General features: G+C 35.3%; 1 protein-coding gene across 2 annotated transcripts in view; it reads right to left on the reverse strand.

Moving 5' to 3' along the window:
* Window positions 1-22,527, reverse strand: part of SLMAP (sarcolemma associated protein) — a 44,398-nt gene extending 21,871 nt beyond the window's left edge. Inside the window, exons 1-10 of one of the 2 annotated variants that reach the window (XM_010072385.1) lie at window positions 22,460-22,527; window positions 21,066-21,102; window positions 19,386-19,448; window positions 17,653-17,748; window positions 17,290-17,361; window positions 16,285-16,425; window positions 14,547-14,684; window positions 13,969-14,137; window positions 8,884-8,946; window positions 2,631-2,687 (exon numbers count right to left, since the gene is read on the reverse strand). In XM_010072385.1, coding sequence (XP_010070687.1) covers window positions 2,631-2,687; window positions 8,884-8,946; window positions 13,969-14,137; window positions 14,547-14,684; window positions 16,285-16,425; window positions 17,290-17,361; window positions 17,653-17,748; window positions 19,386-19,448; window positions 21,066-21,102; window positions 22,460-22,482 — 859 coding nt within the window. In that variant the 5' untranslated portion in view covers window positions 22,483-22,527. Of the gene's footprint in view, window positions 1-2,630; window positions 2,688-8,883; window positions 8,947-13,968; window positions 14,138-14,546; window positions 14,685-16,284; window positions 16,426-17,289; window positions 17,362-17,652; window positions 17,749-19,385; window positions 19,449-21,065; window positions 21,103-22,459 lie in introns of those variants that run through there. The other variant, XM_010072386.1, reaches the window with a different exon arrangement.
* Between the last annotated feature and the right edge of the window lie 363 nt (window positions 22,528-22,890).

The raw sequence follows: 22,890 nt of genomic DNA on the forward strand, positions 1-22,890 counted from the left end.
TCAGCGAGGAACCATGTCACCAATACATAGGTGAGGCTACACATAAGGAATTTTTTCTTGGCTGACCATGCAGAGCCTTGGTTTGACAGCATGACTGCCCACTCACAGATTAATAGAGGTTTCCTCTGAGTCTCAAGTTCCAGGTAGAGAGATACATACAAAATGGCATTGTCACAACACTCCCAGTACACAGATTTCTACCATACATGCAGAAAAGCATGGTAAACACAAATAATTTCTTCACATACAGAAACAGTACATGCAACAAAAAAGTACCAGAACATGGGAAGAATGATGCATAGCAATAAATAAATCAAGTGTGTTATACCAATAGGGTTAGTATACAAAAATACATAAAAAACAAAGGAGTAATGAGAAAGCTTGTGTGCATTGTTTTTTCAAGTAACAAGAGAACAAACAGAACTAAACATCCACAAAATGCAAGTGGAAACTGAAGACAACCTGCACACTTACAGCGGGAAATTAGCAAGATGACAAAACAGACAAATTAAGAGAAAAAAAAAGTTTTGTTCATCTAAAATGAGAAGTTTTCCATCACTCTGTGCCAGAGCAACATCCACTTGTACACGAAACAGAAGACAAGTAGAAACAAAGCAGTAGATCAAAAGCCAGACTCTTCCTATTTTAATGTAACTGAAATCACTGGAGAGGGAGAAGGGAAAAGCACCCGTGCACTGAAGGCGCATCAGGAGTTCAGACCGGCAGCTATTCCAACCATATCTCATACGACTTCAGCAGACTTCAAAGCTCATAATGACTGGAGTAGTTAGAAACTTGAGGTTTGGGGGTGGTTCTTTGCTAAATCTCTATTTTTAGGAATAAGGTTTTAAACTAAAATCTAAAGATGCTACAATTCAAAACATTTTACATGTACCGTATAGAATCAAGCTCACAAGATTGCCATTAAAATTGTAATAAATACTAAACCAAGTAATACATTCTTTTTATAGTATTAAGAAAAGTATATCCTAAAAGCCTCACCCATGTCGTTTATCTTAGTGGCCAATCCAGAAGTGCTAAGCTGAGAAATATCTGTATCCAACTAACTTTACCATATCTGGTCATACATGGAAACACAGCTTTCTTGCTCTGTGCATACCAGGAGGAACAGTGCAAGTTCTAACTGCTAAATTAATTCTCTCTCTCTCCCCACCTCCCTCCCATACTCCCCTCCCACCCACCATCGGGTACACCAGCTTTTTCCTCCCTCTTATCCTCCTCCCACGAAACAAGGAACAGTATTAGGCACTAGAGGAAAGATGCATCAATTTCTACATCTGGAACAGCAGAAGTTAAAAAAGAGAAATGGTTTAGAAACCTGCTTCCTACTCTGGAGGCAGTCGTAAGCACAAAACTCTTTCCTGTACTATATTACTTCACAGCAGTTGTCCCTATTTCTCATAATAAAACTGAGCTGAATAAATATAGCCAAAATGATGAAGTATATTAAAATGTGTTGACATCATACTTACTTGATGAGTTAGAATGTATTAACAAACACTAAAAATAGCTCACCGCTTTGCACGGTAACTGGCATGCCAGTGTTACATTACAGTTATTGTATGCATTCTTTTGCCAAATATGGCATGTTGTCTATAGCTTACTCACGTACAGAAACAAATTAAAGGTGCAATTTCATACATTAAGATAAATTGGAAAGTCTCTACAACACCAGAACTTCTAACAAGCTAACACTTATTCAATACGGTAACACTTTGCAGGATAGAGGGTTAAGGAAATGAGTTAGTATGTCTAGACATTAATAAAAAGCTACAAAAGTGGAGTCAGCCTACAAGTCCAAATAATCTTACATTATTAGACACATAGGAAATATTGATCTACACACTTTGTAGCATTCCTAATTTTGGGACTGCAAGATAAGGACAACTGTTCCTTGGCAAGATACATATTTTCTAATTAGCTCCTCGTATTTTACTCATGTTACAAACGAGAGAAAAAAAGACATGTACATTTATATTTTGCTTGGAAAAGATAGATTTAGGAAGTTAACAGTTATTTTAAAGTTATGTGGGTGTAAGTTAGAAAAAAGTCAAATTAAAATACACTTATTTAAAACTTGAAATGATACCAAACATTATTTGGTATTATAACAAAAACAAAAGCCTGTTAGAAATGTATGCAGGTACTAAAGACTGAATTCACAAAAAAATATTATCTTTTCACTTAAAAAAAAAAATGCACATTCAGGTAAGAACTCAGTCAAAACTGAAGCCAGCATTTCATGCACTCAATCTTCAAAAATTGTTTCCTTTAAATCTTTCTACTCTACAATAGTACTAAAGAATGAATTCACAAAAAATATTATCTTTTCACTTTAAAAAAAAAATGCACATTCAGGTTAAGAACTCAGTCAAAACTGAGGCCAGCATTTCATGCACTCAATCTTCAAAAATTGTTTCCTTTAAATCTTTCTACTCCACAATAGATTTTGAAGCAGAGTTCAATAAACAATACACCTTCCCTTTATTAATTTTTTTCCTTAAGTGAGTATTCAACAAAACTCAAAATGGTAGTTTAAGACAGAACATGCACTGAAGTGACATAAAAAACATGCTTCAAAAGCAGTTAAAAAAATCCAGAAATCTAACCTTTCAAAAGCTTTGTTTCTTCCACTTTGGTTAGATGTCCTTCATCTATGATCTTGTCTGCCAAACAAAATAAGTGTTACTTTCCAAGCTCAAATTAAGCAAGCTTTTCCCTGCACACATCTACGTAGCCTACATTCCATGACCAAATTAAAAGCTGATAATATTACTTCCTACTCAGGCTTGAACAAAAACTTTATTCTGGCATGGAATAATGAAACAGAGCACACAAGCCTACTGGAACTCTGTGATAAAGTACATAATTATTTCTTCTGCAATTTAGTAGCTTACATTATTAATGCTTCAGTTCACTAATGAGAAGTTAAGAAATTAATTAATTTTTATGAACTTTTAAAAATCTAACTGGGAACAAAAAATAATTAATACATTTCTCTCAAGGTATAGTTATCAAAAAAAGCAATTCTAAGCACTGGTTGCCTAAAATAAGATATCCACCAGACACAGCAGAAATCCAGCAATACAGCACAGTAAAACAGCAGTTGAGACACCACCTCCATACCACAACTGCTTTAACAGGGTCTATGAAAGGTACACAGAAATAGCCTTTCTTAGCTCAAAACTTTCAGAGAGCTGCACCAAATTCCAAAAAGCTCTGCATGCATCACATTCACAAAAAAATGAGCACTGACAAGAAAGTCTACTCATGTATGCCAGGTGCATTAAAACCCAAAACTCAGAATTTGAGACTACACTGCCAACTTCATCCGAACTTCAGCTAAGGACATGAAGGCAAACAGTAAGCCCAAGGGAAGAAGAGGTGTGGATTAATCAAAGAACTAAAAGAACTACTGAACCAGTAATTAATTTATTTTTGGACAAGATTTCACTATTTCCAATTCCTTAACAACCACGCCAACATGCAAAACTGAGGGTCACATATGTTACAGATCACATCATCAATTTCTATGCAGTAGATCTTGCAATTTAGACAACGCTGAAAGCTGTTAACGCCCCCTGAAACACCAGGCTTGAAGCTGCCTTTGCAGCCGCTCTGTGCTCTCCCTGCCGGATCCCTGACCGTCAGGCAGGGAACTCATTCTGGTGGTTACCCCACGTGCTGGTAACTGAGACACGGAGAAGACAGGACACATAGTGCACACAGGAGAGGTCAGACTGAGGAAGCTGCATGTCAGTAAATCTTTTCTAAACTTTTAACTTAAAAAAAAAATAAATAATGAGCTTTAGTCAGCATTCCCATCTTCAAGTAGCTCTGAAGATTAAGTAGTCTCTGTCCTCCTCTGATGGCATGTTGCTGTAACCACGACAAACTAAGGACAGAGGCAAGACAATATTTGCACGGAGATATCTTTTTCAACCCTAGATGGTAGACAAGCTTTCAGACAAAAAAAATCAAGGTCTGAAGAAGGGTTTGCATGGCCAAAAACTTGTCCTGTCCCTTTCCCCCGTCACAGCCAGACAAACTAGCCTAAAAGAGATATTCCCTCCATCTACTTTTATCTACTAATATGGTCCTGCGTTCCTCTAATGTTTTACAAGTACTGCTTCAGAAGTACACACGGCACACTAGGTTTTCAGGACTGGCTTCAGGTCTCAAGCAACTGCAGGAGACCGCTCATCATCCAAGTTCAGAATGGTCTCGAGTGGGTCAGAGCTGGAGAGAATCACTGTGCCGAGACTGAGGAAGGCACCGTGGAGGGAATCAAGTTACCACAGCCACAAGCAAGGAGTTACTGAGTGATACTATGAGCCCTCCTCCCACTGAAAAAAAAAAAAAAAAAAAAAAAAATCTAAACAGAAGTCTTCACAAGCGATTATTCCAGGAGCTGAGGCTGGAAGAGGGGTGGGGAAGAAAGCAGCAAGAAAGCAGCTTAGGAATTCTGTCCATATCTGAAAAAATTATCTGAATGCAAAAACCACACACTTAAAGCAGCTATCAACTGCTTCATCTGAACGGGTAACACCTCATCTATGCTAGACTGTTAGTTTAAAATAGGCTTCTATAATCAGCTTACAGGAGAAAACTTAGCATTGTGAATTGATGGATCTTGGAGTTTTCAAAATTCAGTAACTGTTAAAACCAGAATAGTTATAGTACAAAACAAAGAAACTAGTCTCCTTGACCCAGATGTTTTTCCAAACCTTTGCAGCAGCTCTTTGTGCTTTTAAGAATTCTCAGTTTCTATAACTAAAAAAACCCCTACAGATTTTATTTTTTTTTTTCTTTTCCATGGTGGCTTACTGTTTTCTAATGTCCATTATGAATTTCAACATTTCTACACAAGTTTTCTTCTTGACTCTATTTCTTCAGGGAAGAACTTCAGCAGTAGCACACAAGTCCCCTTGCCCAGTGTGACACAAAGCTGGTACAGCCAGTATTTTTCACTTGCTGGCTGACATCTCTCCTAATTTACAAAACAAGTAAGCATTCTCAGGGCTTTAACAATGCTAGCATTAGAATATTTCAAAAGCAAGAAAAAAAGTTTATTTCAGCATGCCTGTGTATATTTAGATAATAGACAAAAAACTGGATGTTGATGTCACTGAGAATCTTATTCTGCACCCTGTTACCACCCTAGGCAGTAAAAATGGCAGCATCCAGACAACAATCAGAAAGTAAATGCAGACAGACCTGTATCTTTAAAACTTCCCTTTTTCAAACCTCTGCATCTTTTCATATTATTATTTCAGGAAACTTTGTAAACTTGATTTTTTTTTTTTTTGTAATCAGGCCACATTTTCCCTAAATCAAGATGTGCATTTGCAGCTCACAAAACATAAATTAGGGTGAGGATCCTAGTTTTAATTTCTGACATAAATAATTTCTATCTTTCATGCTATCCAGTCATTACTTAACAGAAAGCAAAGAGTTACTGATACATATAATAAAAAAAATAATTTTTGATGAAACAATCTGCTAAGTTAGTTAAGCATTCAGCTAATCTTCAAGATAGTTTGTTTCTCTTTGCTGACAAATGCAGTTCAAAGGCAGCTTTCCTTTAGGTTTTTAGTCATTTCCTCTCTTTTCAATTTAGGAGCTCCCTTTTAGATTTAGGTTGCCTATCACTATGTGTAGTAAGATAGTTAAGATCTGTTAACACTACAATGAACACTTAAGTAACATGCCCTCGACACATTTATGATTTTCTATCACACTAGTCTTTGAAGGAGGCCAGTTTTGAAAACGAAGGAAAGGAAACCTGGCCCTCAATACACAAATTGCAAACCATCTGAAAAAAAAAAGATTGTAAGCACTTTTAACTTTACTTGCCACCTGCGGGTCATAAATTCATTGAAAACTTGAAAACTGCCATTCAACCCATCCAAAAACTACTCCATTTTGGACAGATAAATTTAAAAACAACCCCAAAACTTAGTAAAAAAAGCAAAAAATTGACTTGTATTTAAAATCATAAATGCAAAGATCACAAAACGAAGAAAGAAAAATAAGGACACAAATAAAGAGTTAAACCGGAGCAACAGACAGAAAACTAGCAGGGTACCAAATCTCTCTTTTGTCTATATATCACTTTTTTTGGTAATAACTCGTATCATGTACTAATTAAAAAGAAGCACTATGCCTCTTGCTGTCAATGTTACAGGTGTTCACCAGCGGTTACTAAAAAAAAGTTATGAAATGAGCAACAAGTGAACTGGATGGAGTGACCAGAAAGTAACAGACTTCCCAGACCATTCAGAGCAAGACTCTGTAACATTCTACAAATGCTGTAGAACAGGACAGGTTACTGGATGATATCATGAGCCATATTCTACTTAAAAAATAAAAATAAATAAAAAAGATATTTAAAAACCTACAGAAGCCAGATTTTACCCAAGTTAAGCAGTTGCAATGCAGCTTGAATAAGATTTTAGTGTCCTGTTTCTCCCGCAACAAAAAAATTGTGGCTTTAGTGCCTTGAGAAGTCTTGATTGCTCTTAACTGAGAAGCACTTTCAAGTGTCTTAGACGTCTGTAGCAACTGTTTGCATAGAACACTACATTATTTAATCATCTAATTTTCCTTCTTGGGCTATCTTACATACTCCACTTCGACTCAAGCTATTTTATCTCATTTCTCTGCTTGTGCTTTCCCAATTTAAGTGCTTCTTCCCCAGAACTATGCAGACATGCACTTTTCCTGCTGCACCAACACAAGTTAGAACATTCTGTTCTAGACAAACTGCACGGTTGTCTGAATTCCGCTTTCTTTTTAGATTTCTCTTACAGCTTGCAGATCCTATAGTTTTAATTCCTCTGCTTCTATTACAAAACAGCAAACCCTACATAACACAACTTCAACAAATGACTCCTGTTCCTAGGATTTGTATCATATTATTATTTTTTTAAATAGTAAACCTGCTCCTTTCCCAATATCTAAACCTCTGGGCAAAAACCCCATAGTATCATATGATGAAATACATATTCTTTCTCAGTATTGGCAAACTTTATGATACTATTCTACACTTAAATATTTGCTGCATGTCTTAAAACTCCAGTTCCTGGTGATGTCTGAAACTATAATTTTTTTCCCCTAGTTCCCAACCCTCCCTGCTGCAGAGAGCAAAGAGCAGGACTGAAAGGTAGCTCTTACGTACAAAATGAAAACAAGAGATCCCGCAGTTTGCCGCTTTTTAACCTAATGATTTCATGAGGCCTGACTAAACATATTTGAATTTGGAAAAGGCAAACTTGCAGTCCAGAAATAAATGCAAGAGTTGCTGACTACTTGGAATCACTTTTGTTCTTGATTAGATAGTAAAACCTTATACTGTCGCAAAAAATGCAGAGTACTGAACTCTTTGAACTTGTATTTGTTCTTTTAAAAATGAGGTAATCGAGCCTTACAGTGTCTTTAATCTAGCTTTCACTCTTTCGAGAAAGGGGTTGCATAAGTACATTGAGCTTTATTTTACTCTGTCATTACTACTTCAATTGCATGTTAGAATCATTTACTAGCTCCTGATGGTTGCTTTTGCTTCTCAATAGTGATAAGACTGGTCACGTTTAGTTTGCAGAGGTGATACTAACAGAAGTTTTGCTAAAACAGGTTAAGCTAACATCCGAAGGATGACAACAGGCAACCAATTTGCATTTGAACATCAGTGTGCTTTCATTTTCCCTCTGGACAAAAAAATATTTTTACTCAAAGATTTAACTTCAGTTCACTTTTATGTACTGAATAAAGAGGATTCATAGAACTTCACAAAATTTAAAATTATTTTTGAACTTCAGCCTGATAGAAGACAGCTACCAGTCATTCACTTTTAAAAGTAAACATTTTTCAAATACATACTATAATTTTTCTTAGACAAACATTAGCAGTATCCCATCACCCAGTTTCTAGCCCTGCAATCCATGTCAGGAGTAACATCACACAAGTCTGTTACATTTCCTTACTGAAATTTAAAAGGGAAAAGAAGAGTCCAATGGGCATAATGTCAAAAAAGATACCGTCTTATCTCTGCTTATAAATACTGTCCTCTGCTCAGCTTTAGGTACATGATTTCTGTGAACTCAAGTCAAAAAATAATTCTTCATGCTACAAAGGAGTTTTCTTTGAAGTTTAATAGCACTGTTCTCTCTTCAGTCTCATGATATTTTTCTCCCAGTGGACAAAAAGTATTATTAAGTTTTTCTTTAATTACAGATATGTAGACTGCGCTGTTTCATTACTCATTTTCAAAAGCCATTTGCTTTGAGAAACATGTTTCTCATTCAAAAATAACACATCTTTCTAAAGATTGATACTGCATATTTATGTTCTATTTTTCTTAAAAGAATCTTAGATTCCCACAGAAAAATTATAGTATTGTTTTCCTTTTTATTCTATGTAATAACTAATTTGAAGAACGTGCAAGACCTTTAGTTATCAGATAAATTATAGACATGCAAAATGAAGAAAAGGCATCATTACCTTGCATCTATCCTAGTGCTGCTTGCGATGTTTGCTTAAACTGACCGTAATTAATTCGTAACAGGTGAAAAATTACACTCCATTTTAAACATCATGTGGCAATGTTACCACCCTTTCATTGGTTGGAGGGCAATAATGGATGAACTACTAAGAACAGACAATGTGATCATCGCTTTGCAAGAGCAAAGATATCCTCTTCCCACTACAGGCATCTGTTTATATCACAATGTCACAATTGTATGCTTAGAAATTTTCTACTACTACAGAAATATTAAATAGTAGTGACAAATTCTGATTTTTATCCACCTTTTTGTGATTTTCTGTTGTTTTTAAAGCAAATGTGATGAACACTCTTGTACTCACTCTGACATTCTATGAACTGATGAATAAATGTGCAGTCCCCTTCACTCTTTGAAAGAAAGTGCTCTAGTAAAGAAAGAAACACTTAAGTTTACATCTTCTTATCATTTTCAAATTGATGCAACAAAAAATGTGAAAGGTATATTAACAATATTTGTAATTGCATATTTACAGTGAACTTTTGAAACGTGAGTTAATGTGCAAGCAGACAAGACATGTAATTGAAATGATGTCTGAGTGACATTAGAAAACAGATTACTCTTTTGAACTGATCTGAACAAAGTAATACTTTAATTGCATTTTAAAGGGTACTTTTCAATTCTAAAAATGTAACAGTAGGTCTTATGGATAATAAAGAGACCCTTACCTCAACAGAAGCTGTCTAAAAAAAAAACCCAACCACCTTTATTTAACAAAATTTAGTAAGAACCAATTACTTAAAGACCAAACATTCTGCATTTGGCATTCATTTGCTGTATTGCTTTTTCAGGTTAGGTGGTGACAAACTACTTCCACTAAATTTCCATTGACAACTTTGTATTTTTGGAAAAAAGATTAATGCACATAAGTGATATTTAAATCACAATAAATTTAGAATACATAAGATGATACACTACTGAAACATGCAGCTCCATAGTACTGATGTCTCTAGTCCTTCTTGTTTGTTAATTCATAATCAGACATGGATAACTGCAAGTCCCAAATCCAAGCATTGAAGAAATAAGAAACATGTACTTAACCTATATTCTTCAGCTTTTTAAAATTAGCTTTAAAAGTACATTTAGTAAGTTTTTTTTAGTCTTCATGTTTATTCTTCATATCTAATATTTTCTTGAAATTAAAAACATTTCTTTTTAAAAATGTTGCTGAATATCTCCCTGTACCATTTCACTGCACAGAAACAATTTTTGAAAGGATAGTTCTACAGTAGAGATCCTAAAACTGAACTCAATTCCCAGGTTTACCCAAGTCCTTCTATGTGACCTTGTTCAGCTCCAAACTCCATCAGAATCTTGCATCTCTTCAAGTAAAATGTGCTAACGCTTCCTTTCTAAAGAACCTTTAGACCGCAAGCATCTAGCAATCTGAAAAGACTGCTTTTTAGTACACAAACCAGCAAAATGTCTTACATTCTGACAAAACTGTCAATCATTAGCTTCCAGAATCAGAAGCTTAGCTGCTCAGATACAATTTGCAATACTAAACTTTACTGTATTTCAAAGTTACTCTAAAGAGAAAACTTTTCTTCTAACCTACAAGAACAGAGCTTTTAAAAGACAGCACCATGGCTGTAACATTTCTTTTCCACATTTACACTTTTTTTTTCAGCCTTTTTACATGCTCCTTTAAGTGACTGTATACTAATTTCTCATATTTTTTGTTATATAATATATGGTTCGCAAAGCCTATATAGGAAAGCCAGGTGTGGTGCAACTCACTGAGAAACATACCACTTACTGAAACACCACCTCTATCAGGGGCTTGATGTGTAGGCAACTCACTCTCTTCTGCACCAGAATTTCCACATGTGCAATGAGAGAAAATGAATACCTAAACATCATTATCTTAATACACTTTATTATAAAAAAGCCTCTAGAGAGAGCTGAGTTCCTCTACCCAGAGTATAGCTCTGTCCATGTTATGGACAGCCACAGAGAAAGGCAATGGAAACTCCCCATTCTTGCAATGGTTAGGTAGAATGCCTAGAAACATATAGACTTGACCTGAAGTTTTGAGACAAGAGACACTAAAGAAATCTTAAAAAGGATACTGATTTTACATGGTTTTACCATTTTCCACTGATGTGCAGGGGGTAGGAGGTGGAGTGTGTGTATGTATACCTTTGTATACAAACAGAGGAAACATTGTTTTATTCCCTTACAGGCTATTTCGCACACAAAAAACCCTTGAATGTCTGACTTCTGCCTTCAACTGTGAAGTCTTTTCCTTATGCAAAATATCTACAACTTCTTTCAGTGCCAGAGTTGCCGAATCTACATATAAACCCTAAATTCTTAGCTCTTCTAAAATAATGCAAGACTACTCAGCACAAAAAAAAGTAACTGCCTCCTGCTGCTTTCGAGAGAACAAAATCTGGCAGAGAAAATTACTGCCCATCTGCCATTGTATGAGGTCTAGATAAAGGACAGGAAGATACAGAAAGGCACAGAGTGTCATGAAGAGAATACAGGCCAGCAAGCTGTAAAACACCAGAGAAATGTGGATGGACCAGGTATAGCAGAGACGCAGAAGAATGTGGTACAACAGACAGAATAATGGAAAACTACTCTAAAATATAGAATAATAAAATAGCACAGTAGATGCATAACAGAATAAGGAGATAGACTGTATAAACATGCAGAAGACAATGTGAATGAGTAGTTATATGTTAACTATATTCATAGTCAAAAAGAAATTAGCAGACAGCTTCCCAAAACTCCCAGCTTCAAGCACAAGTTCTACTGTTACACACAGGATGGAGGAATTTTCATGCATCCATCCAGATGACATTTTGACTCTTAGGCAATCCAAAATAAGTCAAAAAAGAATTGCTTCTTCAACTTTGACAAAAAGTATAACATATATATACACCTTTGCATCACTGATAATCACATAACAAATTCAATTTTGAAATATTTCAGACAATTTCTAAACAGACTAATAAGAGGTACCAGTATATAAAAACTAACAAGACATTCCTATGAACAATTTTAAAATCAACAAAGCCCTGTGTTTGTTAAAAAAATATGTTCTGTGATGTTATAAATTATTTCTCAAGAAGACAACACGTATTTCATTCGAAGCTTGAAAGCTTTTGCTGAGTGTTTCAGTTTAGCTCTAGGCTACCTTTATTCACAGTATTGCACATTTTTCTAGTAATGTCCAACAATCTAACTTTCAAAGTCTTTTCGCGGTTTTCATTATGAGAATGAAGAATACAATCCCTATATAGTACCTCAGGTTTGCTTTTTAAGACATGAACTATTTTCTAGGGTGGAAAATTTTGCAAAAAATTAAAAGCAAATTTATTTCTTAATCATTCTATTAAGTGTCAAGAGTATTACCAACCTAAAATTATGCATCAGCAAGATGAATCAATCTATCTAAAAATAAAGTACAGCAGTCCAGAGAACTGGGAACAGACATTAAGTCTCCTGCTTGCTAATCTCAGTGTGCATCACATTGCTAAGTGCCTAAAATGCCAAGACACCAACGGGTAACTAGTACTTAGATTAAGGGGAGGTTTTTGTACAGTTTGTCAGTGTTTAACAGATCTCTCTTCCTGCTCTAAGAAACTGACATGAGGTTATTCCTCTTATTTTGCTATTAGTCTCCCTAGTTAAGCAGCTCTTCATTTATAATAAAAAAAAAAGGTGAAAGCTAAGAATTAGAGCACAGAGTTTTAAAAGTTTGTTTCAAAAATGTACACAGTAATCCTTAAACACTGTGAATATTCGTTGAAACCATGAGTTCTCTATGTAAGTGCCCTATCCTTCCAACCAACACTACCACCACTCCTCAGAGCTTTTCCTATCCATCAAGACACAGCAAATGCGAAGAAAGCTACATCAAGGAAAAAATTTAAATAAACGTAAGAGGACAAATAAGGCCAATGGAACAATTTAGTGAATTTAGAATCATGACTGGAATAATCTTTGCTATATGTCATACTGGGCATATTCTTATCAGACAATTTTATTCACAAAACTTCAAGTGTATGTTAAGACATAGTAGTTAAAATACTTAGCTTTAACTAATCGGTCTTTAAAAAAAACCCATTAGTAAAGTCAATCTGTATTCATTCCTGTTTTACATAACGACACTCCTGAGTTTTAAAAAGCTAGTTTTCACTATATCATAGACTCACATTTTTTCATACATTATAGTCAGAAAAGAAATGTTTTGCTGATTTTACTTGCCATACCCAATTTACTAGAAAAACGGTATATGTCTGTGTTGCAAGGCAAAAAAAAAAAAAAAAAAAATTAAGAGGCAAAAACTCAATGAGTTTTCTACTTTCTTGTGTCACAAGCCTGACATCATTCAGTAGATTTCTACTAATTTCAGTGAGAGCCCACCAAAAACAAGCAAAAAAAACCCCCACCAAACCCAAAAGACGACTTCCAAGTTGGCTCATTACATTTTAACTTTCTAAAAACAACTAGACTGAAAGCCTAAGCAAAAAAAAATGCCGGTCAGAGGAGTGGACAAATCAATTTCATTTTTTAAAGAGAATATTATTCAAAGTAAAACTTTAGAGAACATTTTGAATTTGTTCAGCTTCAAACATCAACCATAAGACAAAAGGTAGCCTTAAGATACACTACCTTTCTCTGTGCTCCCATTAATTTTAGGTATGAAGTCATCAACTTGTATGCCTAGGATTAAGAAAGGGTATTATTTCTGGAACCAAGCAATATGTTTTGGGTTTTGTTTCTAATTAAACACAGCATTGTGAAATGCATCTGGATTTTCATACTCCTTCCTCCTTCTAAGTATCTAATCAAACAAAACAGGCAAAATTTTGTGTTTTCCTGCACTAAAGCTCACATTACTGTTTATTCAAACATATAAGAGGCTGTGATCATCCAAGGAATCACTTCCTATTACATATCTATATATAAATCTTTTTAAAATCCTTATATATATATGTAAATGTGCATATGTATACAAAAACCTTCAAAATCTTGGAGCTGAGGGGGTGCAAAGAGAGCTCTAAATTGAGCAATGACCCAGAAGTCTAAACACTCACAACAGCAGTGCCCTCTGCTGGCATTCTGTTGTGGCCACGTCTTCAATATTAACAAGTGACATCAAGAAGAATGTGCTAACGGGATGCCTGTAAAACATTATTCTTTTGCCAGACACCTAGACTACAAGATTATTATAATAAAAGTAATTGAACAGAAAATCTGGAAACTAGCTTGAAACAAGAAACTGATCACACCTACCTAAGCTGTTGTGTTCTTTAAGAGTTTTCTCTTGAAGATGTTCTAACCGTACTGTAAACAGAAGTCCAAGAAAAAGATATTTCACAGATTAAAAGAAAAACAAATAATCAAAGTTTCTTCCCCACTAGTCACTAACCTTGTAAAGCAGTTAGCCGCTCATTGGTGAAGTCATTATCAGCCTGCAAAGCTTCTATTTTCGCTTGAAGCTCTTGCTCTCTCTCTTCCATTTCATCTATTTTATGCTGCAATTCTTTTTTCTCAGCCAGTCCTTTTTGTTGTATTTCTTCTTGTCTTCCTTCTGCTACCTGCTCAAAAAAGATTTTAAAAAACCCCAACCACATCAAAATTAACACGTAGAGGAATAGATTTCCTTGATTTTTGTATAACTAAATGTACATAAGTAACTTTCTTTACTAATCAGATAGAGAAAATTGAAACATAAAATTTTTCTACTGTTATTTTTCTATACATTTCACTTCAAGCAGCATAACAGAGAGAAAGAATCTCAAAATATCTTAACTACTTTTGTCTGAGGTACCTAGGTTTTACATTAAATGTAAGCCAAAAGAATATGTAAAAGATGATGTGCCTCTTTCTTTCCTTTACCTGTTGTTTAAAAAGTTTCTTAACCTTTATTTGATTGCTACGTTAGAAATTAAATTGTATTTATTTGTTCCATGCATTATGTAAAAAGTCAGATGAAGCTGTCATTACCTTTAGTTTGTCAGAAAGATCTTTAATTTCGTTTACAGCTCCATTGTACTTATTAGCTAGTTCTCTTAATTCTTCCTGAGTCCGCTCATTCATTTCTTTCAGGTGAGTACATTCATCTTCTGTATTACTTAAACTCCGCTGTAAGACAGAATTATTATGGAATAAATAAAAAAATAAAAATACTAACAATCTATCAAATACTGAAGCTGATCTACTTTTTTTCCAAACAGTGTAACTAATCATATTTAATTGCTTTGTTCCTAATCATTAAGGCTAAACAAACAGATCAAGGCTTCGCAAAAATGCTGTCTATACAAACCTTTGTAATGTTCTACTTAAAAAACAGATTATGTGAAAAGATATTAGCTTCACACGTAAAAAAATCCAAACCAAAAAACCCACAGTAGGTTATACAACTAATTGTGATTGACAGGAATAAAGAACTGAAACGTGATCCATCTCCCCTTCTCTGCTTTATGGTAAACTGTGAAAGTTTTATAATATTTTGTGATTCAATGTAATCAACAGATTCCATCATACGCTTTACCCAGCAAACGATTTAACACATTACAGAAGCCAAATGGCTCCAAGGAAGTGTTCTAGATCTTTTTCTGAACTCCGTAATGTGGAAAGGCATCTAAACTAAGACCACCTTACCCAAGGGGCAGCTAGGTCTTCAGGGTAAGGAATGCTCAAGACGTTTGTGCTAGCTGGTGATAGCAGCACAACTAAATGGTGTTTAGAGTTTCCTCCTCATCACTCAAGATTTGTGTCTTCATTCATAGAGTTGTGTTTTTTGTAACAAGCTCTGACTTAGTTCTTCACCACCAAAACAGACCAAAACACCTTTAAACAAAAGTGCATTCAAACCTACATTATATAATAATTATTAAAGGACAACTTTAAACCAGGAGCCAATGTTTTTTCTGTGTGCAGAGAAAAGAATGTGGCAGGAAGCACTCAAGCAAATCTTTTACTGAAGTTAAATTAACACTTCTGCTCCAAGAGTCAAAGTAAATAGGAAAAAGTATAACAAATAAGCCAGAAGATTCTTCTCATTGTATAGGATTGTAAAGAATAAAGGTAGAAGGAAACATAAAACTCCAGCCTTAACAAACCTGTCAAGAATGAAAAGGTTTATTTAACTGCTCTATATGCATAACATGCTCTAAAAAGCATAAAGAGGGTAGACACTTTGAGCACTTAATTTTAAGTCTTAGAATATTTCTTGACCTAAGGGAACACAACAAATGATGATAACGGAAAGAGAAAATAAAGCAAAAGATAGTAATGAGAGATATTAGAGGGGCAGAAATCTTATTTGAAATGTCCAACACTTTGTAATCTTAAAAACTCATTCTTAAGTGTAATTTGTATGAGTAGTTAAGCTTACGGTTCCATAAATTTTACAGTTTAAACAAGGTCTAACAGCATTTTTTCTAATGTATGTACGTCACTTTCCCCTCATTTACTTCCCACACGTACTAACTTCCGCAAGACAGCTTCATGAATTTTGAAATCTGGCCGAAAAAGGAGGAGTTTAAAGAATAGCTTCTAATTAGCTATTTAACAACCTAAGTATTGTCCAATAGGAGAAATAAACAGTACTAGTTAATATACTGCAAGTGCCACAATACAAGAAATATTGGCATATTACAGGCAAAAAAACAGGTATCTAAGTAGCAGGAGTGCTAACTATTACAGCATTTCCAGAAGACCAGGCATGAAACTTCAATACCTCCACTTCTGACAGTTTTCTGACCACTTCAATTTTCTCCTGAAGGACCCGCCTCAGGGACTCTTTGGCTGTTGTCTCATAGTTGTGTTTGTCTTCCTGTAATGCTATAAGCTCTTTTCGTATACTGTCTTCTGTTTGATTCTGTATGTGTAAGATAATTCAGAGACAAAGACAGAATATAAATTAGTATTTTGATGATTAAATATATTAGATTGTGATAAGACCTGTTCTATTTCAAAATGTTTAGCCATTTCTGGTAGATGGAAAAAATGTTATGGACAAACCAGTGATAAAAGTTTCTGGACATGACTGGACATAAACAAGTTATTTTTTCTGAAGTGTATGTATGGCAGCACACATTCAATGATCAGCTTTGATTATAAGAAAACTATGGGGTGTTTTTGGACACTCCTAAGACAAGGTCAAGCCTGGGAGACCTACGATTTGACAAACCAGAAACCTACAAGGTCCCATCTGAAAGACCTCAAACAGGACCTGCAAAAAGTTCTTACAATCTAGGTAGTTGAGATGCATTAAAAATGAAATCAAAATAAAAATTTAAGGCAGGCACAGACGGCCTAAACAACAGTCAAGGCAGGGAATACTTGTTACTCTGAGTATCAGACAGCTCATTGATAATGCCATTTTTTGAAATCTATGTTTGGCAAGAAACATCCATAGGAAACAGGATAGAATGGGTGCTTCTCACCGATGACAGAAATTCCTTTTCCACATTTCAGTACATACATGCCTATATGCATACACAAAAGAAGTAAGTTTGCACTAAACAAATGCTGAAAAATAGCTGTTTATCTAGATTTAAAATGATTCCATGAAATACAGAACAGATCTACAGTTATCATGCTATCCAGATCATCAAAATTGCACAGGCTCATTTTGGAAAGTTTATGTTCCAACTGCTTTCCTATAACTAGCTAATTTCAAAACACTTCAAAAGAGCTCTTTCAGCATTCCTAGCATTCAACTTTTAAGTGAACTACTTACCTTTGAACACGCCTGTAACTGATTTCCCATAACCTCTAATCTTGATAGCAGCCTGTCTTCATCTATCAAAGCCTAGCAGAAAAAAAGCATCACCTTAGTATTAACATATGCTTTATGTAGTTCCAGGAGAGTTCTGCTTTAAAGACTTGAATTTTGTTGAAGTATTTACTACTAATAGTTATTTCAAACTGGTACATAATCTCTAAATTTATTAAACATTATCTTCTGCACAGGTTAAGAGAACTGCCATAAGCTTTTTATACTTTCTGCCGCTTTTTCCCCCCATTGTTTGTAACTTAATAGCTGAAATGGATATGCTACTGTGTATTGCAGTCCATAAAGGAAAAGGATGCCTACAGATACCTGCCAACTAGTATCGGAAGCCTCTTGCGTGACAGCAAGTAGTCGCTGAAGGGTTGCCAGCTTCTGTTCCAACATTTGTTCCCGATGTAAGGCTTCCTATGAAGAGAGCAAAGTGCCAGTCAGTTCAGCTAGAACAACTCAGAAAAACAGAAGCAACATAAGAGATACCAAAATACAAAAAAAAAAAAAAAAGGAAGTGTGACTAAGTAAACATTGTCACATATTCAAAACTATAATAAGCCAATCTCATTTTTATCCATACACTTATTTGGATATTTTAATAACAAAAACATTATCCTAGAACCCCAGGTTCCTTAAAACTTTAATTTTCCATGCATATGTCACACATGCTGAGTACACATAGTAACCAGTTATTCTTTCCAAGACCTAAAAACACTGACTTGTGTCAATAATTTATTTGAGTAACAAAACTATAAAAACCAAAAGGCAGCTTGGCAGCTCAAATGCAATGAACTACTCATCCTCAAATCAGGGCACAAAAGAAAAATGCCAAGCAAGAACTGCTATTTTTGTTTTTTGTTTTACGACAGTAAGATAGAAAAGCACGTTCATTAACAATCCCAGGATACAGAGAGTGAACAGATTGGTGAGCAAGTACGTATCTGGCCTCCCAAGAAAGAGCATCTGCCTGAGCTGCTTCCTGCTATGCCAGCAAACACATAAGATGTTGGTATCTCTCTCAAAAGCCTCATCATTGATGTGAACATATAAAAAATGCCACTACCAAAGAAAAACTGCAAAGTCAGTCAGCACAACTATACATAAATTAAAGCTACATAAAATTTACCAGTAAGAACTTTTTCACAAAACTGATTTTATGATCCTGTCTAAAGAGTTTATTTATATATATATATTAGCCCACACTTCAATGTGTTGCCATTGTGCAGTCCAACCCTTTTGTGACATGACATCTTAGGAAAAAGCACACCTATTAACACTGACACTGGAGCAGGCATAGAAAGGTTGGTGATGCTGATGAGGAAGAAGAGCTGCCAGCACTGTCCCCTCCTTTATACTTTCTAATAATACAGGGACAGAAATATTCACACTAAGAAACTATATTCACAGAAACAAACTAGTTCTTGACACATGAAATGACCTCCTGTTTTTGCCATTCTTTTGTTCTACCAAAACTTAGTACGTGTACATAGTACATCCACAGTACTGCATGATGCCAAAGATAATGGGAGCAAAAGAAAAACAGGGACAGTGAGGAAGGATAGGAGAAAGGCCAGGAAATGCAGGTATATAACGTTAAATATATAAGGGAGCCTTCTATAAAACCAAGAGCTTTCATGTTTCTTTTATAAAAGTCATAGTTCACACTGCTCATGCAAAACCCCAAAACTTTACATAGAACTATACTGTCTCCAATCACAACATAGGATCACAGAAGGGTTTGGGTCGGAAGGGACCTTTAAAGGTCATCTAGTCCAACCCCCCCCCACAATGAGCAGGGACATCTTCAACTAGACCAGGTTGCTCAGAGCCCCACCCAACCCCACCTCGAATGTTTCCAGGGATGGGACATCTACCACCTCTCTGGGCAATAATGTTATACATTATTTCACTGCAGAAAAAAGGTAGTTAAATGCTTATCATGTTCCAGTTTACAAAATGCAAGCCAAACAAAGATGTACAGACCATATGATCTGTGTTTTGAACAAAGATTAAATATTTAGCCAAACTAATGCTGTCAAGAGAAAAGTTACCTGTAGATACTGTGAAAGCTGAAACAATTCCTGAGAATACATACTGGGAGTGTTAGCAGCAACCTGAAAAATAAAGGTGTTAATCAAAATGGTTTGGATTTTTCATTAAATTCAAGTAATGCAAAATTCATCGCTTAAATCTAGTCATGAAGGTAAACTTAAGATTATCTAACAGTTGATATTTTCAATCATTTATCATTCTGTTACTATTCTTTTTTTTATCACAGAACTTCCCAACTCAGGACTGAGGCCTCACTGTGTTAACATCCTTACAAGTTCTTGAACCACCAACACACCAAAGAGTTTAAGGCTTTTGTTTCAGTTAAGATTAAATTGACAAAAAAGAGACAAGGTACACAAAGGTGAAGCCATGTAACCCAAGGACAAATAGAAATCAAGGGTTTCCAGAATTGAAAATAAAGTCTCTCACATTCCAATTCAATGGCATTGTGTGTGTGTGTGTACCCCCCATTTGATCACACATATTCGGTTGACTTACTAGCCACCATCTTCACCATTCCCCTTTATAAGTATGTGTTTCAGATTTGAGGAATACCTATAATATCTCTAATCATGATGAGTTATCATAATCAATTCTTGTTGCATATTAGCACCATCATCTTATTTGACTTCTGTTCACATGCAATTAAGGAAAGTTTTACTACATGGTGCCACCATCTCTGCCAGGCTTCACAAAGCCTGGCTTTTGGTAAGTCTTACTTTATACGTTCTCCAGTTCCAGAAAAAGTTCTGGACTTGGTGTGGGAGGAGTGGTAAGTGCAGTTATTTACTAATTCTTGTAGGCTCTTACTATGTTGACATAATTTTGAAGCTGTTTTTCACAGTTACACCTGCAGTCCCTCCTCAGAATTTCTGCCCTTGCCCTGGATTCAAGCTACATCCACTGTTTTGAAACCTCAACTCAAATGCAGTCTATGAACACCTCGGGCTGCTGACTTGACAAATAAGTTTCCTTAATTTCTCAAAACTTTGTTCTTCATGTTTAAAATTCTGATTTGAACCTATTTCAGTTAATCCTTTTTAAAGGCTAGACAAACGATCAATTCCTGATCGCTCGTCTCAAGATCGTATCTATTAACAGCTTTTCCACTAGTCCCCCACGTTATCAAAACTGAGTTTAAAAATCACACTAGACACTACTGACTCCATGACTCTGCAGTGAGTGACTCTGGCTATACAAGAGGAGCAGGGAGGTCTTGTCTCAGTCTCCCTTTGGAACATGCCACAGCACTTTCCAGCCTGAGCAGTGCAGCTTCTCCTCCACAAAACACAAGATACAAGGACAATAGACTTCATCCAAACCCCAAACCATGAGCTACTCTTGCGTGCCACAGAACAGATCAAGTCTCAAATCAAGCAACACCTAAGACCTGTCAGTCAACCAATACCCTGGAAATTTAAACATCTTAACATCAATGTTTTTTTCAAAGCCATGTTTCAGATGCCATACTGTAAGAAGTCCAGCTACCTTAAAATATACACTGCGATCTGCATTACCTTCTCTATCTTAAATGTCACTCAAAATATCAAACTAGGTAAAAACAGGAAGCGGAAAACATATCGAAATGTAACTGGACTTCACCGCTTCTTCATCTTTATAACAAGTTAGAAAACAGCATGTGTGTGAATAAGGCAGAAAACAACCAATTACTGAATTACCTTGTCAACAGGACTTGGTAATGGAGCATGGATAACACTAAAAAAAAAAATTTAAAAAGTGAACACCAAGTGCAGAATAACAGTTCAAAAATCCAGAAGATCCCTAGTACTGTGCATTTAATGAAGATGCTTTTTGCATTTTTAAGTTTATTCTTCAGATAAAAATGAAGAGTTAATACTAAAACATGCAAAACCAGGTAATACTATGCTGAGTGACATTTTCAAAGTTACAGAACTATTTTCAAATTAGAAATCCAGTCTATTCTAAAGTCTCTTTACCAACTTTTATTTCAGTAGTTACATATTTGATTTTTTTTAAAAAAAATGATTTATTAAGATTTAAACCAATTCACATGTGCAGAACAGTAGATATAAAAAACCAGCAGATATACCGCTCTTGTTTACAAATTCAACAAACTGAGTAAAATAAAATACTGAATTTTGTATACTTCCACTAGAGCAAATGCTATACTTTCACACTTTCATCACAATTAAGATTTAACACCATATATTTCTATTTCTTACTAGGACATGCAATTACATGGAAAATTTCCCATAATAATTTATTTTGACTTATCATCCCAGAAGCAAAGACACCTAAGGCTTCACGCAAATATTTATGGATAGTAATGATAAAAGAACATTTAAACAAACAATCAAAACCATACAATTGCTGAGGACGAGGGATCATTAAAATTACGTTATTTGCAATCGGCACTCAATTACTGCAAACAAAATGCTTACATTTTTTGTTTCTACCTCTCTGAAATTTACTCCAAAATGTGCACATATACACAGAAAACCCTCTCAATATTCATCCGAGTTCCCAAACATTATTCCATCCAATGTATCTTATTTTTTTTCCTCATGCCAGGCAAAGCTTTCTTTCATTCTGACACCAAATAACTGCACGAGGACACATTACCTTATTACTTGTCTGAAGAACATAAGCAGTGCTATGTGTACACACTGAGACACACCATTAACCTCACTTTAGTAAAGTCTATGTGCATTTAAAGGAGCAACAACAATAAACCCAAATAAAAAAGAGGAAAAGAGAATGCTCATTTCTTTCTTTTATCCTATACTCTTCTGTTTATAATACCCATTCCTGTACACTAAACCACAGCCAGTCAGAAAAGCCCAACTCGATAAGAACTTTCTTATTCCTCTATAGAACTTTTTTATTCTTTCACAGTTGTCTTAATTTCTAAAAGCAACAATCAAATGAGATTTCTTTTTCACAATGCCTGCAAAAGAACCATGCTCTCAGCTATTTTCTTTGGATGATCACAGGAAAATAAATTGTCGCTATGCTGATTGGAAATGTAATATCCATCAAATCCTCATTATACAGTAGTTTAATTTTGCTACACACGAATACTCGTTCTTACTCTGATCGCAATCGAGCTTCCATTCCATCTGGAAGAAACAGTTTGATTGTGGAGACTATACATCCATGGGTAACTGAAAAGAAACAAATACTAAGTCATCATGATTTGTTACTACTGTTTAATTACAAGTTCAATGGTTAATGTTATAGTAACCAAGCAAACTGTCTTAAGAAACTCTGAGGCAGGCAAACAAGAAAAGGCATGAATGCCTTCAAGCCCCAGTGCCTGGGTCTGCCTTCACAGACCTCCTCTGGAGACTGGAAACTTTATCATTAGCAACTTGAAGAGGTTATACTGTGCACTTAGTCCTGGCTGTGAAGCAGTTCCAGTTCTTCCACATGCAGCAATGCCTGCACATTGTCTTTACCGCAGCAAGTTAAAGTTCACTGTATGTTTTGATGATAAATTGAGGAAAAAGGAATCCATCTCAC

This window comes from Pterocles gutturalis, unplaced genomic scaffold (genome assembly GCF_000699245.1).
Source record: "Pterocles gutturalis isolate BGI_N339 unplaced genomic scaffold, ASM69924v1 scaffold7572, whole genome shotgun sequence".
Taxonomy (NCBI): domain Eukaryota; kingdom Metazoa; phylum Chordata; class Aves; order Pterocliformes; family Pteroclidae; genus Pterocles; species Pterocles gutturalis.